General features: G+C 36.1%; 2 protein-coding genes across 4 annotated transcripts in view; both read left to right on the top strand.

Moving 5' to 3' along the window:
• The window catches only part of LOC113444210 (cysteine-rich venom protein pseudechetoxin-like), a 50,616-nt gene extending 42,743 nt beyond the window's left edge, over positions 1-7,873 (top strand). Inside the window, exon 8 of the mRNA XM_087939187.1 lies at positions 6,073-7,873. Coding sequence (XP_087795313.1) covers positions 6,073-6,200 — 128 coding nt within the window. The 3' untranslated portion in view covers positions 6,201-7,873. The remainder of the gene's footprint in view (positions 1-6,072) is intronic.
• LOC113444211 (cysteine-rich venom protein ophanin-like) overlaps positions 1-22,602 on the top strand; it is a 54,813-nt gene that overhangs the window by 15,423 nt on the left and 16,788 nt on the right. Inside the window, exons 2-4 of one of the 3 annotated variants that reach the window (XM_087938976.1) lie at positions 4,457-4,515; positions 12,921-12,979; positions 14,226-14,339. In XM_087938976.1, coding sequence (XP_087795102.1) covers positions 12,923-12,979; positions 14,226-14,339 — 171 coding nt within the window. In that variant the 5' untranslated portion in view covers positions 4,457-4,515; positions 12,921-12,922. Of the gene's footprint in view, positions 1-4,456; positions 4,516-7,069; positions 7,173-11,453; positions 11,500-12,920; positions 12,980-14,225; positions 14,340-22,602 lie in introns of those variants that run through there. The other 2 variants (XM_087938909.1, XM_026712851.2) reach the window with 2 other exon arrangements.

Below are 22,602 nucleotides of genomic sequence, written 5' to 3'. Positions count from 1 at the left end.
ATACATCACCTGTGGGCATACAGCATATCATAGGCTTCCTCCAGAGTGGAAAGGTAGATGTTATGTAAGAGCTATCTTCCCAGGCTTGCTTCCTGTGATGGAACCGCAAGACCTACAAAACCCCACGGTGTCTTTTCCTTTTCCCCAGCAGAAGTGTGATTATTTAGCAGATGCCACATCCCTGACCAGCAGATGGAATAGATTCTTCGGTTCCTCAATTAGGAATTAATATGTTGTGGGAACAATGCAAAAGATTCTCTTTACTTCTTTTTTTTTTTTAAAAAAATTGTATTGATTTTTAAAAACAAACATAAACAAACAAAACATAAAACATAAAAACATAAAACATCTTTTTTGAAAGCAGCTTGATCTCGGGTTACATCTCTTCGTACAGACACAAATTCAAATTCATGTTCATTTTATATACCATTCCATATCTTACTACCATTTTCCATTTTCTATATAGCTTCTCCCCTCTTTTAACTTTCTTAATTTTATTTTATTTATCTCATCTCAATACAGATCATTATACTTATTATTCTTTGTCTGTTCTGTTTCCAGCTATTCATTTATCTTTTCTCTTTAAACAAAATTTCTCCTGTACATCTAATTGGAGTGTGACACCTTTAACTCTTTCCCCTAAATTTATAACACTCAGTATAATACATAACTTCCATTCAGATTCTGCTTAGTACATTCTGAAGTTACACACTATATTTTAAAAAGAGAAAAAATTATAACTATATAATATAATTAAAACAACAATTCATACCAATTCAAATCTATCGTTAATATTAATATTCATTTAAATCTTAAACATTTTACACATTACTTTTCAGTTAAGAATCATACTTCTATGGGAACACTTATAAACTTTCCATAGTTATTTCCCCCCCACTTCACTTATATTTTAAAACATTGTGTCATTAAAATGTTCCCATTCCTTCCTAATTCAATTCTCTCATTTATTTCATTTCATTTATTTTATTCACAAAAGTTTCACTAAATTACGCTGAGTATTTTATCCCACTTTAATCATATGTTGTTTCCAATTTTCTAACATTATTTCTAATACAAATATAACAAAACAATCTTATGTACCTTTGCAGAATCACTTTTTCAGCTAAGTTTTTACCCATTATATCTCTAAATAAGTCCTGTTTCTTTACATCTTGCTCCGCACCTTTGTAGCTTCTCTTCCCTTCCTTCCTCCCTTGCTTCTTCTCTCTGCCCTTTTTACCCCCTTCTCTCTCCACCTCCATTTCCCTCTTCTGTGTTCCCCTTTTCTGTTGCTTTCTAACATTATATCCACTTTTCACCTTATTTTTCCCTTTTTTGGTTGTTTTTTTAGGTCTTAAAATCTCCGTTTTCTTTCCCTCCTTTCCCCCTTTTTCCCAAGTAAAGTTACTTGTTCATTGAAGATGGCTTCTTCTTTGTCCCAATCTTCTTGTTGCGCAGTCTTTTCTTGCAGTTTCTCATAGGTACAGATCACCATTTCCAAGAATTGAAAAACACAGCCAAGAGAGCCCTTCCCTTCTTGTTCCTCTTCTTTGTATTTTTAAAATTCCATTTTCAGTTCATCCACAAGTGATGCCATTGTAAAAAAATTTTTCAAACAACCACCCAAGTGTTTTTAGTCATTCAAATATAATTTCCAAAAGTCCCAAAGCCACCAAGCAATCCAAATACACACAAGCTGTTTCTTTTGACACTTTCTTCTTTTTTCACTTTCTCTTCCTGGGGTTACTGTTTAGTTACAAAGTTCCAGTTAAAATGTATCTTTTAGAAGTCTTGTTAGGATTTAATCAGATTCTTTTAAATTCCAGGCAGTCTCCTCCTTCCAAATCCTGCTCTTATTCTTTTCCTCTCCCTTCCCACTTACAGCAAAAAAAGTGGTGTTTTTTTTTTTTAGTGTTCAGAAATCCTTATTATCCCCTTGACATTTAATTATCCAGTTTAATTACCTACTGATGCCAAAGCGGGTTTTCCAATTTCTCATTCATCTCTGTTCGCTGTCAACGTTAGGAAGGAGAGTGGGAAAAAAAAACTTTCCCTTTTCACTTTCATTCGCTGCTTTCAAATCTTCCTTGGGAGCGATGTATCTTTTTAAAAAATTTAAATTCCAGGATACTTTAGTTGTTGCTTCTTATCCAAAACTTTCACTTCTTAACTTCCTCCTGCACTTTCTTTTCCAGCTGAGTGCTTCTTTGAGGTGGCCATTTCTGACCGCCGCTCTTATCGCCTTCGGGAAAGGGAGTTTAGCCAGCTGGGGAGGTAAGATGCGGCTTTCCTCAACCCTGCTGGGATCTCCCCCCTCTTTGCCGCCTCTACGGAGTGGCTTAGCCCTGAAGCCAACTGGCTCGGGATGCTCGAGTGGTGAGCCCAGGCAGAAACTGCGCACGATCACAGATTCCTGCCTGTCACTGAAGCCCTGCAAACCAGAAGCCCCAAGATTCTCTTTACTTCTGAACACAACCACCAATACCACTGCCATAGGGTTTGAGATAGTAGGAGCAGAAATCTCAGAAATGAGAACTACTGTTTTACAAAATACATTGGCTCTTGACATGATGCTTGCAAATGAAGGTGGAGTTTATTAACTAGTGGGGTCTTCATGCTGTGTATACATTCCAGATGGGAACCTTAGCTTATTTGCTAACATCAATAAGCTCCGCCAGGCTGTTATAGATTATAAATCAGCTCCTACCACCTCTTATGTATCCTTGTCTGAGGGAGGATTTTTATAATTATTCGGCGGAATCTTTTCTGGAATAGCAGAGAAAATTTTACTCTTCTTAATATCTATTTTGGCCATTCTATTCCTGTTATGTATCATCATCATTGTAGTGAAAAAATGTATCTCCAACATGGTTCCCAAGGCTGCTTCCCTTCCTCTCATGACCATTACAGCTCGTGCAGTGGCAGGTGAAATGGAGGGGAGGGGTGTTCCTCTTCGCTGGAAGTTAGTAGAGCACCTTCCACTAGGTCACTTTCCTCTGAGAGGGACAATAGGACCACTCATCATACGCTGTTGAGTTCAGAGGAACCCGAAGATGCCACTATGAAAAGGGGTGTTGATTTCTACCCTGACTAAATGATCCCTTGGTTCAGCAAGAAGTCATTTGCTGTACCATTTGATCATTTCTTTGCAATAACTGAACCAGAGCAGCTGCCCTCTCCTATGAGGGATGTATGATTTATGAAAACTTGCATGTTCATTATTGTGTTGTCCTGAAAGGACAAAAAGGAAGGAGTGTAAGAAGAAGAAAAAAAACCTTTGATTCCTTACCTGTGTTTATGCTTCATGGCTTTGAACTTGGCTTATACTGCTTCTTATATGATACATATTAAAGTACTCATTTGGTAAAAGATGCACACTAAGGAAAATGTAATCAGCAGCTGTGTAAAACTTACAGTTGCAATTTAATCAGTTTTGGGACTATTTTTGATGCAACTGACTGAAGCATTACAGGAATACAGAACCAAACAGTGCAGGCAACAAGCGTTTTTCAAATAAGTGCCAAGTGACCAGATGGCATAGCAAATAAGGAAGTTACCCCAGTATTCTTCCACAGGAACAAAAGAGTTGTATATGAAACCCTTTTGTGCATTTATATGAATGAAATGCAAATTGAACTCAATGGGACTGACTTCCAAATAAACCTTTGTACCACTGGTCTATAAACGTATACCTCAATACATAAGACCTCAATCCTCGCCCTTTTTGCTTTTGGGCTTAATACTTTTTCCTAAGAGAAACTGAGCTCATAAAATATGCTATTTTTTTTCCTCCTCCCTGTTATTATGGATTTTGGCAGTCTAGTTTAGTGCCCCCCAATATTTTATGCCTGGTGCTAGAATTCTACCTAAGCAATTTTAATTTTAAAAAATTTATTATTAAATTGATATGCTGCCCATTCTGCTATCCATTTTAAAGTTCATCTCGGCTTCTGCTTTCTGTAGTTCCTCATTAGATCTACAGACATGGAAAAGGGCCACAGAAAAGCAAACTCCGCATACAGTGGTGTCACACCACTTCCTAGCACACCTGAGATGCTGGGAAGTCAACTAAGTGTCATGTGTTAATCAAATCTGTTTCCATGCTCTAAAGATAAAGGCTTCCAGGAGTCCAGGACAAATACCTGCAATCAGAAACAAATTCTGATTGCATTGCCTCAGGAACAATCACCATTGCCAAATGTGTTAGCTGTGTAGCCTTTGCATCTGCTAAATATAGTTGATTGTATTTGATAGAAGGCAAAAGACTGAGAAGCAATATATTCTAAATGAGCTGTTTCCAACCTGGGGTCCTTCAGACATGTTGAATTTTAGATTCAATAATCTCTGATCAGTATGATTTTTTTATTAATGTTAATGGAAATGGATGGGTTAGGGTTAGGGTTAATTCCATAAGGAGATTGAGCACTGATATGTCTCAATGTTCTTTTGTTTTTAGAAATGATTGCCTTCATCTTGCTAAGTCTTGCTGCAGTGCTTTAACAGTCTTTTGGAAATGTAAGTTGAATAATTTTGTATCACACATAGCAGATTTAATATATACAGTACATAACTTTCTCCTCTTACAATTAATTAGTCATTAAACTGCCTAATTTCTGCTATATTGCTCCATATGTGTGATGGGTGGGAGAAATAACCTTTAGGAGCAAGAAGAAGAGATGCAGCTGAGAAAACAGTGAGATAAATCTGAACCCAGACTTTCAGGACTCTTGCTGTGATACTGTAACCTTGTAATCAAAAAGTATTAGCATTCATTACTCTGGTTTGGTCTGTGAAGCTTGGTCAAGCGAACTGTTCACTTTAATTCATAAATATATTCCGGGGCTGAACACACAAACCAAACAAAATCATGCTGAATGGGGCATTCAAATATAATTAAAACTGGCACGTTTAATGAAAAGAATCTGACTAATTTTAATGTCTGTGGCCTATAAGTCCCAATCAGCTGGAATAGCCCCTCCACATCTGAGATTTCAGGAATATGTTGAGGTATTTCCAGTTAGGAGAATGAGTGCACTCAGGGAAACATAGTGACAGTCAACTGTTAGATGACTATCATTCCTAACAGGATTCCTACACTTTTAAGCTTCAGTGAAGATCTAGTTCAGCCCCTCCCCCGTTCCCCCAATGTTGGGGGTTCAATGGGGCTGATTGGTATGGCACTTGGTGAGTAGGGTGGCTCTCTTTTTATTCCTGTTGTGAGCCACTTGGTTTAGTTTAGTTTAGTTTAGTTTATTGTCATTCCACTGTCATTGTTTTTTTTTTAAAAAAAAAAAGCTCAATTATTAAATGAACATTTTTAAAGATCATGCCATGTCACCCAAGAACAGATTTTATATGAACAGCTAACTGCCTCTTGGTAGAATAACAGGCATAATGGAAGACGGTCAGCTATCCAGCAAGGCAAACCTAGGCATGACAACTGGACCACCACAAAATGAAACATGTATTCATGGGATAACCAGATATCTAGAGTTGCCTCGATGGTGCTTCTATATGAGCCCATATTAATCAGTGGTGGGATTCAATTTTTTTTACTAGTTCTGTGGGCGTGGCTTAGTGGGCATGGCAGGAGAAGGATACTGTAAAATATCCAGTCAGAGGTGGTATTTGCTGGTTCTCCGAACTACCCAGAATTTCCACTACTGGTTCTCCAGAACTGGTCAGAACCTGCTGAATACCACCTCTGATGCTAGTGGTTGCTGAGCCCAGGCAATTGATTCAGAAAAGATGAGGATGATATCAATCCATTTTAGATTATTAAGAATTTAAAATCCATACCAGCTTTCTCTGAATTTTGTTCAGGGTTATTGTTGAAACTAATTCAGCAGCTATATATAATTACGCTAATATATTCATTAAAATAATTACTCTAAGTACTAGAGTATTTCATTTTCATTTTAAAAATCTTCAGCTTTAAAGCACCCTATTAAAAATCCATATGTTTGATTCTGAGCTCTAAAACTTTGCATACAATTGTAAAAGAGTCCCTAGCAGTTATGCTTTTGGTAATTTCTCACTTTTATTCATGTTTCCTCTTTTTAAAATTTTCAGCAAATACTTGCAAATATGAAGATGTCTTCTCAAACTGCAAAATTTTAAAGAACAGATATGGATGCCATATTGATTTGGTCAGGACATATTGTCATGCTACTTGCTTCTGCCACAATGAAATAATATAGCCTCTCTAGAGGAGATTTGCTGGGCAGCTACTTGGGCTTCGCCTTCTTCATTAATCAAACGTTATAAGCTGGACTCCTTTGCATCTTTGGAGGCAGCCTTTGGATGGAGAGTTCTTCAAAAGGTCCACCCTGTCTAGGAGATTCAGACCAAACTAGGCCCGCCCATAGGACAGTCAGCTTTGGTATGTCCCAATCCTGGACGCAATCTCCACCACAATGGAGAAGGGCTGTTGGTTCTTACCTGATACGACCTTTCTCATTGGGTGGAGATAGCATCCAGCCCCACCCTGATGTGGGTCGTTCTGAATCCAGTGAAGCACAACAACAACAACAACAACAACAACAACAACAACAACAACAACAACAACAACAAAACACATCAGTCTGTCACTATTTCTCCACCAATTTCTGGGGCATCCTTAGGAACAGAGAAGTGTCCTCACAGATCTGACAGACGCAGTCCAATCAGCTAGCAACAACTGACAACCCAATCCTGGATTCTATCTCCACTCAATGAGAAAGGTCATATCAGTTAAGAACCAACGACCCTTTCCTGTTACATTTTAACCCTCATTAGTTCATTTAAGAACATTTGGCAGTTATGCCTGGGTACATATTCCAAAAGGTACCAGGAGAAAAGGACAGAATAAGGCCAGGAAGCTTAGATTTGTTGGGTATGAGTCAGGAACAACAGATGTTATCAAACAGGTAGTGATTTCAAGATCTGCTAGTTCTGCAGAGTAGAATAATTGGAACATGCTAACCATGAGGTATTCATGCCAACGCATAGTTCTAGTTTATCGGAAGGTGAGATAGGGAAGGAGAGATAGGAAACCAGGTCAGATATAGATACAGAAGAGGATAGGCCCATGATAAAAAGAGAAGACACAGTGGATATAGATATAGAAGAGGAGAGGCCTGTAACAGAAATACAGGAACATATAATACCAAGATCTGAGAGGAGTAATAAAGGTATGTCTCCTGAAAGGTTCACTGCAAGTGAGGTTAGAGCATACAGTGTCAGGAATGAACTCCAAAGTTGCCAGGAGATGATGTCATTGTCAGAAAGGAAAAAGGCAGTAAGACACAGATGTATTATTATCATTATACACAATGATGTAAAGTATAAAGCATGGTTTGTTGCACATGGTTTGCAATATTGTTGGCTGACACTGTAATTGGAATTAACCTGTAATTGGGATGTATGTTTGTTAAAGGATGTAAGTGTTAATGGATAAGATCTATCAGTATTTGTAACCTGATGTGTTAAAAAAGCCTGCAAAAAAGCCTGTATCTCTGGAAAATATAATGACTATGTAAAAGCATTTGGATTATCTGCTGTTTGGCTTTAAATAGGAGTGTTAAGGTCTTGGGATTTAAGAGCCAACCAGCAGTGAAACTAATGCAATATAGGCTGATGCAATAAGAATGAATTAGCATAGCATGGTTATTTCCCTTTAAGACTAGGGATGTATGTGTTCTACCCCTTTAAGAGGTGTTTATATAAAGGCAGCCATTAGAGGGCGTGTTCTCTCTCCTTGTGTCAGGTATTCATTGCAGAGTTCTCTCTTTGTTAAGAACAGTTAAGAAGAAGTTTGCTTGCTTGTAATGTATTTGCCTACCACATATATTTCTGTATATATCTTGTATATAAACCACTGCTAAATGTCGAAGTCTCTGTGTGCTGTGTTTTGCTCCTGGGTTTTCTCATAAGATCTGTCTCATGCTGCAAACACTCTGACAGGTTATGGGCCCAGTACGGAGAGAAGACAGAGTGACTGGAAAGCCTAGAGAGAAGAGAAACCCAGTGGGAGCTTACATCCGGATAAGTGGTTTAAATTGTGGTTAGTGGCAACATGGCCTCTGTTGGTGTAATCGGAGGAGGTTTATTGGTGTCTCGGCTGAATGAGACAAACTACCTCTCCTGGAATGTGAAGTTGGAAGTGTATCTGCAGAGGGAGGAGTTGCGGATGATTGTTATGAATCCACCAGCAGTCCTGCATAATGGGGACCAGAGAAAAAATGAAAACACATTATCCAGCATAATTTTGGCTTTGGAGGACAGTCAGCTGATATACGTGAGGGGTCTCCAGTCTGCAAAAGAGTGCTGGGAGACATTGCTCAGTGTCTGAAACTGCGGGCAGTAAAGTGTTGCTGACTAAGAGGCTGTATAAGGCACAGCTAAAGCTAGGGGAGTGTATGTCCACACATCTGCAGAATATCAGAAGGACATTCCTTGAGTTGGAAAAAAGAGGAATGACATTTACTGAGGCACACAAAGTGTATGTGGTGCTCAGTTCCCTGGGCAGTTCATGGGATGTTCTTGTGACAAGTCTGGAGTCTATGCAAGAGCAGGATTTAACCATTGGCATATTTGACTGATCGATTGTTAGAGGAGGAGCAGAAATGGCTGGGGAGGAGACCAGGAATGGAAGGAGAGAGCTTTCAGCACAAACCAGCATCTACAAAGGTCAAGGATGGAGGCAGAGCAGCTGAGACAGTGAATTTGTGAAGAGATGCTATACGTGGTACATGCTCTGACAAAAAAGCCTGGAGGAAAAATATTAGAATGGGAATGAAAGGGCACTTTCCTTTAGAAACTCCTAGTAGTTTGGTAAACATCTGCTTCTTTATGCCTACTCAGTTTAGTGTAGAACATTCATAATAGAAATCCCATTACCGCAGTTTAGAAAGGACAATGAAATGGCTGTCTACATCTCCAGCCCCCTCTCACAATGGGAAAGTTCTGTCCAGGTTTTAATGAAAGGAGCCATATGAGAAACATTGATTCTTCCTTTATTTTGATATAATTTTGCAAAAGCATTTAAGGCCCCCAAATCTATTTCTCTTGCCTTGTCCACTTCCTGCCCCTCTTTGTTTTTTTGTTTTTACAGGGACAAATTTGTCCCAGATTTTCTCAGGTTGTCAGAAGAAGCAAACAATAAAGTAATTTGGAAAGAAGATGACATTCCCTTAGATTGGCATGACGAGCTTTGCAAATATTTACAAAATATTAGATGTTTGATTTTATATGACATGTCATTTCTCATAAAGTTTTTTTTATTTTTAAATATAATCAACATTATTACATGGACAGTGTGGCATCTGAGCAGGGGTGGGATTCAATCAGCGTTACTACCACTTCAGTGATTACGTTTTGCACACATAATCCTTCATTCTTCAGTTTTCAATATTTAGTACATCCTTCTAATAATAATAATGCCTAATAATACCTATTAACTCCCTTTTTCAAAACCTGGTCATTACCTCTACCTATCACTTTAAATATGTTATGCAAAAATATGTATAACAATATCCCCCCTATTCCTAATTTCTTAATCTATTCTAATTCTTAGTACAGCCAAGCTTATTTTTTTTTAATCCTTTCTATCTGTCATCTCTCATTCTCTTAGAAGTTTCATTTCTTCTCTTTTTAACTTGCCTCCCATACTTCTCCCTTGGCTTCTTATTTATATCTTTCATATTCAATCCAACTATTATTTCCATCTCCACTATTTTTTGTTGCCAGTGCACCTGTGTACCTGCCAAATCCTCTGTCTTTTTCCCCAAAAATATCTCATTTTATTCAGTTCCATTTTTACCTCCTAATATATATTTACCCAACTTTATTGTCTCTTCTTTCTTTTCTCCTTCTTCTATTTGTTGTGAAGTCTGCTCTATGTCATCCTCTAAGCTTTCAGTTATCTCCCTTGTTTCCTGGCTTTTATTATCTTGATTCATTGTTTTTTGTTGTACATTTTCAGTCTTTCCAGTTGTGTCATATAGTGTCTTTCGTCTCCCTGAAATTCCTCATCATAGTATCATAGAGACTTTGGAGAATCAGCATGGTTTCTTTTTGAAGTGCCTCCAGTTCCTACTGATGTGCCATCTTGTCTTATTTTAAAAGGTCCAAATATTATTCAATGTTCTGCTGATAATCTGTCACTGCTCAAGAATCTATTCTTTTTTACTTCCCAAAGCCAACAAGTTACTTAATCTTAACATTGTTCATCAGGAGATATAATAATTATGATTCCTTATATCCCACAGTTAGTCAGTTAGTTCCATTTATACAGTCCAGAGTGGTGGTGGTTTCCAGATCACTCCTTAAACCCAATCTTTGAATTGCTAATTAATTCCAGTATTCAAAAGTCATTCCATTAGATATCCTTTGGGTTTTCAAGGTAACCATAAAGTAGATAAGTATAGAACAGATAGATAATACAGCAGACATTCAGGTGTTATTGTCTTCTCTTATCAGAGTTTTCCAGGGTTATTTTTTTTATTCTAGGAGTATGACATAGTATATATCCATTCACCAGTAGATGGTGCCTTCAGCTTAAAATTCAATGTTAACGCTATTCTGACCGTTATTTACTTCAAGTTGGTTCAAAAAAATATTCAATAAAAAGTCAAATATCCAGCATTTTAAAATGCCTGTTCAAAGTCATGCCAGTAAAATTTATACATCCAGGCTTTCTGTATTTTATAGTTTTTACTTATTTCCTGTTAGGATGCAATTTCTCTCTGCCTCTCTTTAATCGCCGCTTAAAAACATTCCAGAAACCCTCTTTTCCTGGATTTGTTTTCTTTTAGGGTCAAATCCAAGGCAAAAATTAAAAATCACCTCACACAGCTCCAACCTTCTGAAGAGCACCTATTGTAGAAGGTTGCTATAAATCAAGGTTATCATTCTCCATACCAGAGTATTAGCATATGGGGTTTAGAGTTTAAATGATCACAAAGCCACAATTTGTATACTTTCAGTATTTTTACATTATCTTGAAATATAAAGAGGTGATAACATTATAAGTAGTCCTTGCTTAACAATCACATGGATCCCAAATTTTGCTCATGCGTCACTGAGATTAAGCAAACCATGTAGTCATTAAGCAAATGCAGCATATCCAATGAGTACTTTTTGCCATTTTATGCTGGAAAAAGGTCACGTGATTGTGAATTACCGTAACCAGATGTAAAGTGTGCTGGTTGCCAAGCACTCGAAATATGATCATATTAGCCGCGGGGGGGGCAGTCATATCTTCACCATGTTTGAGTCTGTTGTAATGTCAATTATTAAGGGGCTGATTGGCAACCAAGAAGAAAAAAAGATCTTGAGACAAATCAAAACTTCTGTCTTACAAGGCTTAAGGGATACAATTTACTGTTGAGCACTGTGTGACTCTGAATTGCAGGAAGCAGTGAAGGTATATAAACCTGGCACTGTCTGTCTCACTTCCACAATTTTCTGAAAGCAATAATAATAAGAATAAACCTTCAGGTTTATTCAGAACTAGAGGTAAGATTTATTATTTTACTGCAGCTTGTTTAAACCCATTGCTTGTAATTAACCAAGCTGGGATAATTTTAGGGGGAAAGGCAATTAGTATTTATGCAACTTCTATGAAATTGTTTTATTTTGTTCTATTTTTGAGAATATGTTACATCTATTATGATAATATATTAGGTCTTATAGTAGCTTAAATAACATGACTTATCTTTAGAAAAAATCAGACGCTGCTGTTTTTTGAACTTGCCAATGATCCTGTTAGGCATCCCTGGGATCTTCCCTTACTAAACTAATATTTCTAAGATTCCCTGGAAAGAGGAAATTAGAATTAAAACTCTTTCAAGGCTACAGGCCTTTTTGTGTATTTATATGAATGCACAAAAATTGAATTCAATGGGACTGACTTCCAAATAAACCTTTGTACCACTGTTCTGTAAATGTATACCTCAATACACAAGACCTCAATCCTAGCCATTTTTGGTTTTTGGCTTAATACTTTTTCCTAAGAGAAACTGAGCTCATAAAATATACTATTTTTTTCTATTTCCTCCTCCCTGTTATTATGGATTTTGGCAGTCTAGTTTAGTGCCCCCCAATATTTTATGCATGGTGCTAGTATTCTAACTCAGCAATTTTAATTTTTTAAAATTTATTATTAAATTGATATGCTGCCCGTTCTGCTATCCATTTTAAAGTCCATCACAGCTTCTGCTTTCTGTAGTTGCTCATTAGATGCTACAGCCATGGAAAAGGGCCACAGAAAAGCAAACTCCACATACAGTGGTGTCACACCACTTCCTAGCACACCTGAGATGCTGGGAAGTCAACTAAGTATCATGTTAATCCAATCTGTTTTCATGCTCTCAAGATAAAGGCTTCCAGGAGTCCAGGACAAATACTTGCAATCAGAAACAACTTATGATTGCATTGCCTCAGGAGCAATCACCATTGCCAAATGTGTTAGCTGTGTAGCCTTTGCATCTGCTGAATATAGTTGATTGTATTTGATATACGGCAAAAGACTGAGAAGCAATATATTCTAAATGAGCTGTTTCCAACCTGGGGTCCTTCAGACATGTTGAATTTTAGATTCAATAATCTCTAATCGGTGTGATTTTTTTATTGCCATTTATGGAAATGGCTGGGGTGAAAGTTATATTTTACTGCAGCAAATCAAGAAGAGAAAACTTAAGGAACTATTGTGAGTTGATAGATGATTTGTATATAAATAATTTACATATCCTTAAAATGAATCATGGATATGTAGTATGCTTATTGGAGTACAAGGGAGTAAAAGAGAAAAAATACTTAAGAGTTTTTTTAGAGTACGTTTTGTGGTCTAGGAGATATCTGAACGATTTACAGAAAATTGCAACAATTCCATTAAGAAGATTGAGCACTGATATGACTCAATGTTCTTTTGTTTTTAGAAATGATTGCCTTCATCTTGCTAAGTCTTGCTACAGCGCTTCAGCAGTCTTTTGGAAATGTAAGTTGAATAATTTTGTATCTCGCATAGCAAATTTAATATATACAGTACATAACTTTCTCCTCTTACAATTAATCAGTCATTAAACTTCCTGATTTCTGCTGTATTGCTCCATATGTGTGATGGGTGGGAGAAATAACCTTTAGGAGCAAGAAGAAGAGATGCAGCTGAGAAAACAGTGAGATAAATCTGAACCCAGACTTTCAGGACTCTTGCTGTGATACTGTAACCTTGTAATCAAAAAGTATTAGCATTCATTACTCTGGTTTGGTCAGTGAAGCTTGGTCAAGCGAACTGTTCACTTTAATTCATAAATAAATTCCAGGGCTGAACACACAAACCAAACAAAATCATGCTGAATGGGGCATTCAAATATAATTAAAACTGGCATGTTTAATGAAAAGAATCTGACTAATTTCAATGTCTGTGGCCTATAAGTCCCAATCAGCTGGAATAGCCCCTCCACACCTGAGATTTGAGAGATCCCTACATTCCTAACAGGATTCCTACACTTTTAAGCTTCAGTGAAGATCTAGTTCAGTACCTCCCCCCCTCCCCCAGTGTTGGGGGTTCAATGGGGCTGATTGGTATGGCACTTGGTGAGTAGGGTGGCTCTCTTTTTATTCCTGTTGTGAGCCACTTGGTTTAGTTTAGTTTAGTTTAGTTTAGTTTATTGTCATTGCACCTCATACAACGAAATCAAACACCATCTTCAGTGCACATCATGACCATGACCATGAAAATAAACACAATCACACATCCTTCATGCTTCACACATTGAACCGGAAACCCCGGACACCACACCAACATTGTACTATACAGCAGAATTCAAAATAGCTACTGCCCTGGGATAGAAGCTGTTTTTCAGCCTATTTGTTCTTGTTTTAGGATCATTACAGGAGATAGACAGCCATATAAGTTCACATACATACCTCTGCAGTATTCCCTTGAAGAACAAATTAGGATATAATGATTAATTCATTTTAATTTGGCTGTGTGATCACCTGTTTCATATGTTGTGCCTAGTCTCCTTTTAAATAAACAGACAAATGGGCCACTCTTTTATAGCTGGGGATCAGAAGAAAGTTGCAAGGAGTAGAATGGTGATAGAAGGAGATAGAAGGAAAAGTCATTCACAAGAAGTGCTGCTGAAGCCTGAAGCCACCTGTTCTAGTTACCTGTTCTATTTAAAGTCATACAATTTTTAATTGTTTTTATTTTATTTTATTTTGCTTGCTATCTTAAGGTTGATTTTAATTCCGAGTCAACCAGGAGACAAGAAAAACAAAAGGAGATTGTTGACTTGCACAATTCTTTAAGGAGATCTGTGAGTCCAACTGCTACCAACATGCTAAAAATGGTAAACTAAATGTCATTATATTTGTCAAAGAGTTTGGAAGTTTAAGTTTCTTTCTAGTATAAATATTATATGACTTACCAACTAGGATAAGATAACATATTTATTATTATTATTATTTTGAAAACAATTTTATTGATTTTTTAACAAACAAACAAACAAAAACATAAAAACATCTGCTCTCTTCAATACTTATATACAAACAGTGTGTCGGTTGGTTCATCAGTTTTGTGCATTCATTTCGTAGTCACAATTACAATTACATTACATAATAACTTATTATCAATTCAAACTTATATATCCACATATCATTATTGAAAAAAAAAAGATTTGACTATACTTTTATTCAATCATGCCTTATGAGATAACTATATTTTAAGTAATTTATTCTATAACAAATCATATAATCATACCAATTCTATCTTAAAAAAAAAGAAAAAAAAACATTTTATAAATGTAACGTCAAGTAGCAAAAAAAAAAGGGAGAAGAAAAGTCAATAATATTCCTTATTACCTAACATTCTAAATATTCTATTTTTGTATTTCATCATCCAGCCATTGATAGAAAAGGTCCCAAATTGTATAAAATTGTTTATCTTCTTGCTCTCTAATTTCAAATGTCAATATACTCATCTCAGCACATTCCAATATTTTCTTAATAACTTCCTCCTGCAATGGAATTTTCTCATTTTTCCAATTTTTTGCAAATACAATCCTAGCCACAGTCAATACATTTACAATCAAGTATTTCAAATCTTTACTATAAACATCTGGTAAGATTCCCAATAAGAAAAGCTCCGGTTTCAAATCTATATATCTCTTTGTCATTTTTCCCAACCACGTGCGGATTTTAGTCCAGTATTTTCTAGCATCCTCACAAATCCACCACATATGGTAATATGAACCGGGTATCTGATGACACTTCCAACATTTTTCCGATTTGTTCTTAAACATTCTTGCTATCCTTGTCGGGGGGAGATGCCACCTGTAAAACATCTTATACAAATTTTCTTTATAAGCTGTAGACATTGTCATTTTATAATTTTGCGACCATAATTTCTGCCATTTCTCTAAATCAATCCCATATCCAAAATTCCTCCCCCAAGCAATCATAGTTTCTTTAACTTGTTCTTCCTCTAGCTTAATTTCCAATAAGTAACCATATAATTTTTTAATCACTTTTTCATCAGTACCTGTCAAAATCTTATCTAAGTCAGACAATTTATCATAGAATCCCTCTGTTTTAGAATTTTTAACATACCTTGAGTGTATTTGCACATATGAAAACCAATTCATCTGTATACCTTGTTCCTCTAATTTTTGTATCGATTTAAGTTCACCCTTTTCATCTAGTAATTCCCCATATCTAACTGTTTGTTCCTTTTTATAGATTATAGGATAAGAAAAAGCTTCTATCGTCGATAACCAAACTGGAATTTTCAAATAACATTGTTTTTTTATCTTCTCCCAGTTTAACTACAAAGACTCCCGTATATAATGTCTTCTAAAATAGCCCTGTGTTTTAGTTCCCTTGTACCATAGAATAGCATGCCAGCCCAACAGCAAGTCATGACCTTCTAATGTCAACAATCTAGTCTTCCTTAATGTTATCCATTCTTTAACTCACATCAAATTTGCAGCTTGATAGTACAACTCCCAATTAGGCAGGCCAAACCCTCCTCTAGTTCTAGCATCTTGCAAAAGCTTTAGCTTTATCCTTGCTTTCTTACCTTGCCATATATACTTCAACACAATTTTATTTAAGTCCTCAAAATAGTCTTTTCCAAGCCTAATTGGTATTGTTTGAAACAAAAATAAGATTCTGGGTAAAATATTCATCTTAATTGTTGAAATCCTCCCTATTAATGACAATTGTAAGTTTTCCCATTTCTTCAAATCTAGGACTATCTGTTGTTTAAGTTTAATATAATTGTTCTCTTTTAATGTACTACATCTTGATGTCAAATATATCCCCAAGTACTTAACCTTGTTTGTAACTTGGATTTTCAGCAAATCTGCCAATTCTTCTCTTTGTCTTAGTAACATATTCTTTGACAAAATCTTTGTTTTATCTTTATTTATTTTCAAACCAGCCACCTCACCATATGTCTCTATCTTTTCCAGCAGCTTCAAGGCTGTTTCTATAGGGTCTTCTAAAATAAAGACTAAGTCATCTGCAAAGGCTTGTAATTTAAATTCTTCCTTTTTGATTTTCATTCCTTTTATAGTTTTATCTTCTCTGATATTTCTATTCAACACTTCCAAAGTCAATACAAATAGCAAGGGAGAAAGGGGACATCCTTGTCTTGTGCCTTTTCTTATATTAATAGCATCAGTAAATTCTCCCTCTATCATAACCTTTGCAGTTTGCTCATGATAAATTGCTTCTATTGCTTGAATAAATCTTCTAGCAAAGCCCATCTGTTCCAATAAAAGTAACATAAATCTCCAATTCACATTGTCAAATGCCTTTTGGGCATCTAAAAATATCAAAGCCATTTGCTTTTCAGGATGTGCCTCATAGTATTCCAATTACTCTCATATTATCTTTAATTTGTCTCTTTGGCAGAAATCCATTTTGATCTGGATGAATAAAACTATTCAAATATTTTTTAAGTCTTTCTGCTAATATCGAAGCAAAAATTTTATAGTCTGCATTTAATAAAGAGATCGGTCTATAGTTCTTAATTTGCAGTGGATCAGCCTCATCTTTTGGAATAAGTGTAATATAGGCCTCTGACCATGTTTTAGGTATCATCTTCTTTGACATAGCTTCATTCATAACATCTAAAAGTGGAATGCTCAATGATTCTTGTAATATTCTATAGAATTCTACAGGCAGCCCATCTGGACCTGGTGCTTTCCCGTTATTTTGTTTCTTTAGTGCTTGACTTAATTCCATCATTGTTATATTACTTTCTAACATTTCTTCAGTCTCTTTAGATATTTTAGGTAAGTTTGCATTCTGTAAGTACTGTTTAATTTTTCCCTCATCAATATTCTCTTTCTTATAAAGTTGTCCATAAAAGTCTCGAATAATTTCCTTTTTTTCTTTATTACCATAACAGACTTGACCTTGGTCATCTATTAACTGGGATATTTTCCTCGACTCTTTCTCCTTTCTCAGTTTATATGCTAGCCATATACCTGGCTTATTTGCATCTTCAAAATAGTTCTGTTTAGCATTCCTAATCTTCTGTGCCAGTTCTTCTTTCTCTATTAAGTCCATTTTATGTTTAGTTATATCCAGTTTCAATTTAATGTCTTTTTTCTGCGGCATTTTCTGTAACTCTTTTTCAAGTCTTTTGTGCTCATCTTCCAGGGCTTAAATGGCTTGCCTTTTCCTAGCATTCTTTTTTCTTGTATAATCTATTATCAAACCTCTCACATATGCCTTCATTGTGTCCCAAACATTCTGCACTGAAGTATCTTCTTTTCTATTTTCTTTAAAGAAAAAGGCAAGTTCTTTCTCGAGCCATCGTATAAATTCCTTCTCCTTTAGGATAGTATTATTTAACGTCCATCTCGATCTTTTTTTTTGGCCCTTCCATTTAATTGTCAATGGGTTGTGATCTGCCCAAGTACTTGCTTCAATATTTATTTCTTCAATACTAGATATTAATTCCGTTGAGATCCAGATCATATCTAATCTGGACCATGATAGGTGTCTATTTGAATAAAAAGTATATTGTTTGGTTTTGGCGTTTCTTTCTCTCCATATATCTTTTAAAATTAATTCATCTGTCATTTTAAAAAAGGATTTAGGAAGTACCTTTCTATTATGTTTTGCTGTTGTTGCTATATAGTCTAATTTATTGTCCACAATTCCATTAAAATCTCCCATCGTAATTATATTGGCATAGTCAAGTCCAGTTATTTTCATATGTAATTTTTTATAAAATTCTTCTTGTTTATCATTCGGGGCGTAAATTGCAATCAAAAGTATTTTTATATTGTTGTCCATCATTTCCACCATTAATATTCTTCCATCTTCATCAGTGTAGATCAGTTTTGCGGGGATAGCCTCTTTAATATATAAGACCACTCCTCTTTTCTTACATTGAGTCAAAGAAGTAAATAATTTCCCTAATTTTGGCTGCACTAACAATTGTTCATGTTGTTTTTTAATGTGTACTTCTTGTAAACAAATTATGTCAAACTTTAATTTCCCTAGTTTATGAAAAGTCTTCCTTCTCTTGGCAGCTGAATTCAGTCCATTTATGTTCATTGTTATCAATTTTTTCTCTTCCATGATGATATTTTATATTTAGACTTGGCGGGTCTCATACATCTTGGTTCACGTTGATCTTTGATATCCACCTGTCCACGTACTACGCCTTCTTCTTTTTCCATCTCCATTTGTTCCTCTTGGGATTCAGTTAATAAGACCTCTTTTTCTGCCTCTTCCTCTCTCCTTCCAAAAAAATCTGCGTAGAAGAGTTCTGCTTTCTCAACTGAATCAATTCTATATCTCTGTTCTTGCCATATAAACATCAATCCTTCTGGGATCAGCCATCTGTAATTCACCTCCTTCTTCAATAACGCTTGGGTCAGAAATCGATATTCTCCTCTCATCTCTCTCACTCTTCTAGGTATTTGTTTTAGGACCAGGATTTCTTTACCTTTGTATTTCAACGTCTTCTCTCTTGCCGCTTGTAAAATCTGTGTCTTAATAGATTTTTTGGTAAATCTAATGTGGACTTCTCTAGGTAGGTTATTTCTCATCGCATATCTTGTGGAAACATGGTATATCTCATCTACTCCATCCATCATCTTTTCCTCTGTTATTTCCAAAACATCAGCCAAGATTTCTATCATTATCGCAACCAAATCTTGCCCTTTTTCTTCCTCTATATTTTGGAATCTAAGATAAAATTCGGACCTCTCCATCTCCCACTTCAACATCCCACTTTTTTCTTGTTCAACCACCATTAATCTAGTATGAATATTTCCAATCTTCTCTTCTCTTCGTTTACCCTCTTCTTCAACTTTTTGAATTCTCACATCATATTTCACCATCATCTGTTGGATATTTTCCACCTTTTCTTCAGTCTTCCCTGTTCTTTGTTCAATGATATCTATTTTTGTCTTAAGGTCTTGAATTCCTTGCATGATCATCAGTAAAGTTACTTTTTCTTGTTCTTTATCTTGCTTTGACATTACCTGCGTTGAACGTTGTCCTCCAGATGGTGAAGAAGCAGAAGAAGATACAGAAGCACCCGAGGATATGAGTTTCCTACTCATTTTAGGTGGTTCAAAATCTTCAGACTCTTTCAAATTTGATCCAATCAAAAACGTAGCCAGTTATAATCCAAAGTGGAAAAGTCCAGCAGCAAAAAATCCAATAGTGAGGGAGAGAGAAAAGAAAAAGAAAAAAGAAAGGAGAGAAAAAAAGGAAATTCTTCAGGTTCTTCCTAACCCTAATCCAATTATAGAATAATCCAGGGTAAAAAATAAAAATAAAAAGAAGTAAGCCCAATAATAGTAATAATAAAAAAAAAGAACAAAGCAAAAGAAGAAAAAAAAAGAAGTAGAATCTTCAGGTTCTTCAAACCTTAATCCAATTAGAGAGTCCCAATTTAAAAAGAAAAGACAAGGAGACCAAAATAATCCAGGAGTATAAATAAAAAAAAACAAAAATCCCAATAAAAAAGAAGAAAAAATAAAAGTAAAAATAAATAAATAGATTTTAAAAAATATAAAAATTCTAAGGCTTCCCCTTGAAAATAAAAGGTAAAAATAAAAACATTGCTAAAATAAGAATTTATAATAATGCTAGTGGGGCGGGGGGGGTAGTGGAATTAAAAAAGGAAATTTAAGAGAGAGAAACAACACACTGCACTCTGTTTAATTGTCCAAGGCTTTTGTTATGGCTCACTTCCCTTTCCCACAGGCTTCAAAGTCAAGCCATAAATATTTAATTGTTGATAGAAATCCCGAAAAGCACCTGTAATAATACTGCGCTTTCCCCTCTATCTTATCACAGAAGTGTCCTTGAGAAGGAGCCTTTCATAATTTCCTCCACTTCAAATAACGCTTCAAGCCTCTAGTTGGCAGTGTTACAAAGTTTCTTAGTTCTCACTTTCCCCCCTCCTCTCACAAAGAGATAGTTAAAGTTAAAAAAAGAGAACAAGAGATATATACATATATATACAAAAAGAGAAATAACCAAAGGGAGCCTCTAGCCTAGAAAAAAGTTTAAAAAAAAAGAAGATCCCAGGGAGAATGAAATATATGTGGAAAAAAAAAAAAAAGACCAGTCCGGTTATCTACTAAGTAGCAATAAAGTCCGGTAGCAAAAAAAAAAAAAAAAGTAAAACCTCATTTTGACGTCTCCCTTAAAAAAACGCCGCCAATTCAGTTTTGTCAAAAATCATACAGATTTCTTCTAACAGTCAAAGTGTCCTTTCAAACCTCAAAATATTTAAAAAAAAAAGCAGTTTCTCACCCAGCCGACACACTTTCTCTTTCAGCCTCTTCCTTTCCGGAGCTGCCCCGACTTCAGCAGCATGGGGGCTGCCTCTTCGCCGCCAGCAAAAGGGACTTCTCCTGGGTCATCCAGGGACTTTGCGGTGTCCCTGGGATCCACAGGGTATGCCCCTCACAATAACCGTCCCTACGGGACGGTTTAGGTCCGTTTGGACCGGCTAGGGGCGAAGATATCGGCTGCAATCGTAGAGCTCGATTGCAAGCCATATCATCTCGGCGCCAGCTCCTCCCATCTCCCAAACATATTTATTATTGATTGATTGAGTAATTCTGCTTTTTTGCCAACGTGGATTCAGGTGAATCTGTCTTTTTATTTGAATCTATCAGTTACAATATCACTCAGGGAAATATACAATGAAAAATTATCATGAAAATATATAATAAAAATACGAAATTGAGGGGAATTAAGTTAAGACGGTATTTGGCAATATCTAGTATCTTCTCATAGTGTATTTTTGTTGGGTATATGAATACTCCAACTGGTTTGGGTGAATAAATGTATAAACCTAGTTTTAAGTGTTTGTAGCTTTAAGCACAAAAACTGCAATGTAATTGGATAATTATGGGTGCGGTTGCAAGCTGCAATAATAGGCAGTGAGAGAGACGTAACACTTTCTGGTTACTGCTCCCTGGTGTTACTGGTTACTGCTTCCTGGACTGATTCCTGGTGTTACTGGTCGCTGGTCTGCTGGTCTCTCTGATCTCTGCTGCCTGCTGTTTTACTCCTGTATGAGACGTCTGCTTGTTGGCTACTGTGCAAGATACCATTTCTACTGAACAAAGGACTGTTTACTTGGTGAGCTGTGCATACTCAGCGTTGTCTTTGAGAGAAAGGTATCGGGAGGAGAAGATTTACAAGCAGATAAAGACATTGTAATTACTAGTTAATGGACTAGGTAACTGGATGGATATACTGGATAATGACATATGGACTGAATGACACTTCTTAATCTCTGTGTGTATTAAATAACTATTTTAAAACTACAAACAGTGTTTTTGTCTCCAGTGTGTGTATACTCTTGGGCCCAGCCTCTCTCTCATTTGGCTGCCTGGCTTGACTGCTGCTGTGCACTCTGCTTGGGGGTTTGTCCCCAAACACTAACAATTTTTACATCACTTCCAATATTGGCTCTTGTATCTTTAATTGCCATAATCTCAGCAAAGACTAGACTTTCATATTTCACATAAATTGCAATCTCAAGATCCTTTAGGTTGATATAAATCCCATGGAAATCAGTAGCCCTTGTGCTCTAGTAATTGTACATAGGTACATAGCATAGTTGTTAGGTATAACATAGGTCACCTAACGTAGTTTGGGTAAAATAATATATATAAACTATCATTCTAAGTTTAAGTGTGTGTGTCACTTTAAAACTGCAAAGCATGTAATTTTGGGTGTGGTATGAAACCACCATAAGAGGGAGCAAGACAACTTGATTGTTTGCTGACGATTCCCTGACGGTTTGCTGGCAATTACTGACAATTACTGGATTGGATTACGTTGATGGTTTGTTAGCTGCGTCTTTCCCCTACTGAAGAGTTGCTGAAGGAAGAGAGGAGTTTTTGAGTTCTTCATATCTCTCTACTGCGAGGAGATATATCACCGGACTGATATTTGTAAGTGTACTGACCACTCTTTTTTGACACTGAAATTTGCAACTGAATAATCCCTGGACAGACTGAACTAAGTGAATGATATATGGACTGTTTTGACTATGCTTTAACTCTTGCTGGAATAAAACTATTTAATAGGCACTGTGTATCTGGTTTACTGAGT

Source organism: Pseudonaja textilis, chromosome 1, assembly GCF_049901715.1.
Source record: "Pseudonaja textilis isolate UNSWEBS1 chromosome 1, rPseTex1.2, whole genome shotgun sequence".
Taxonomy (NCBI): Eukaryota; Metazoa; Chordata; class Lepidosauria; order Squamata; family Elapidae; genus Pseudonaja; species Pseudonaja textilis.
The sequence above is the reverse complement of the archived record's forward strand: the minus strand, read 5'-3'. Positions and strand labels throughout refer to the sequence as shown.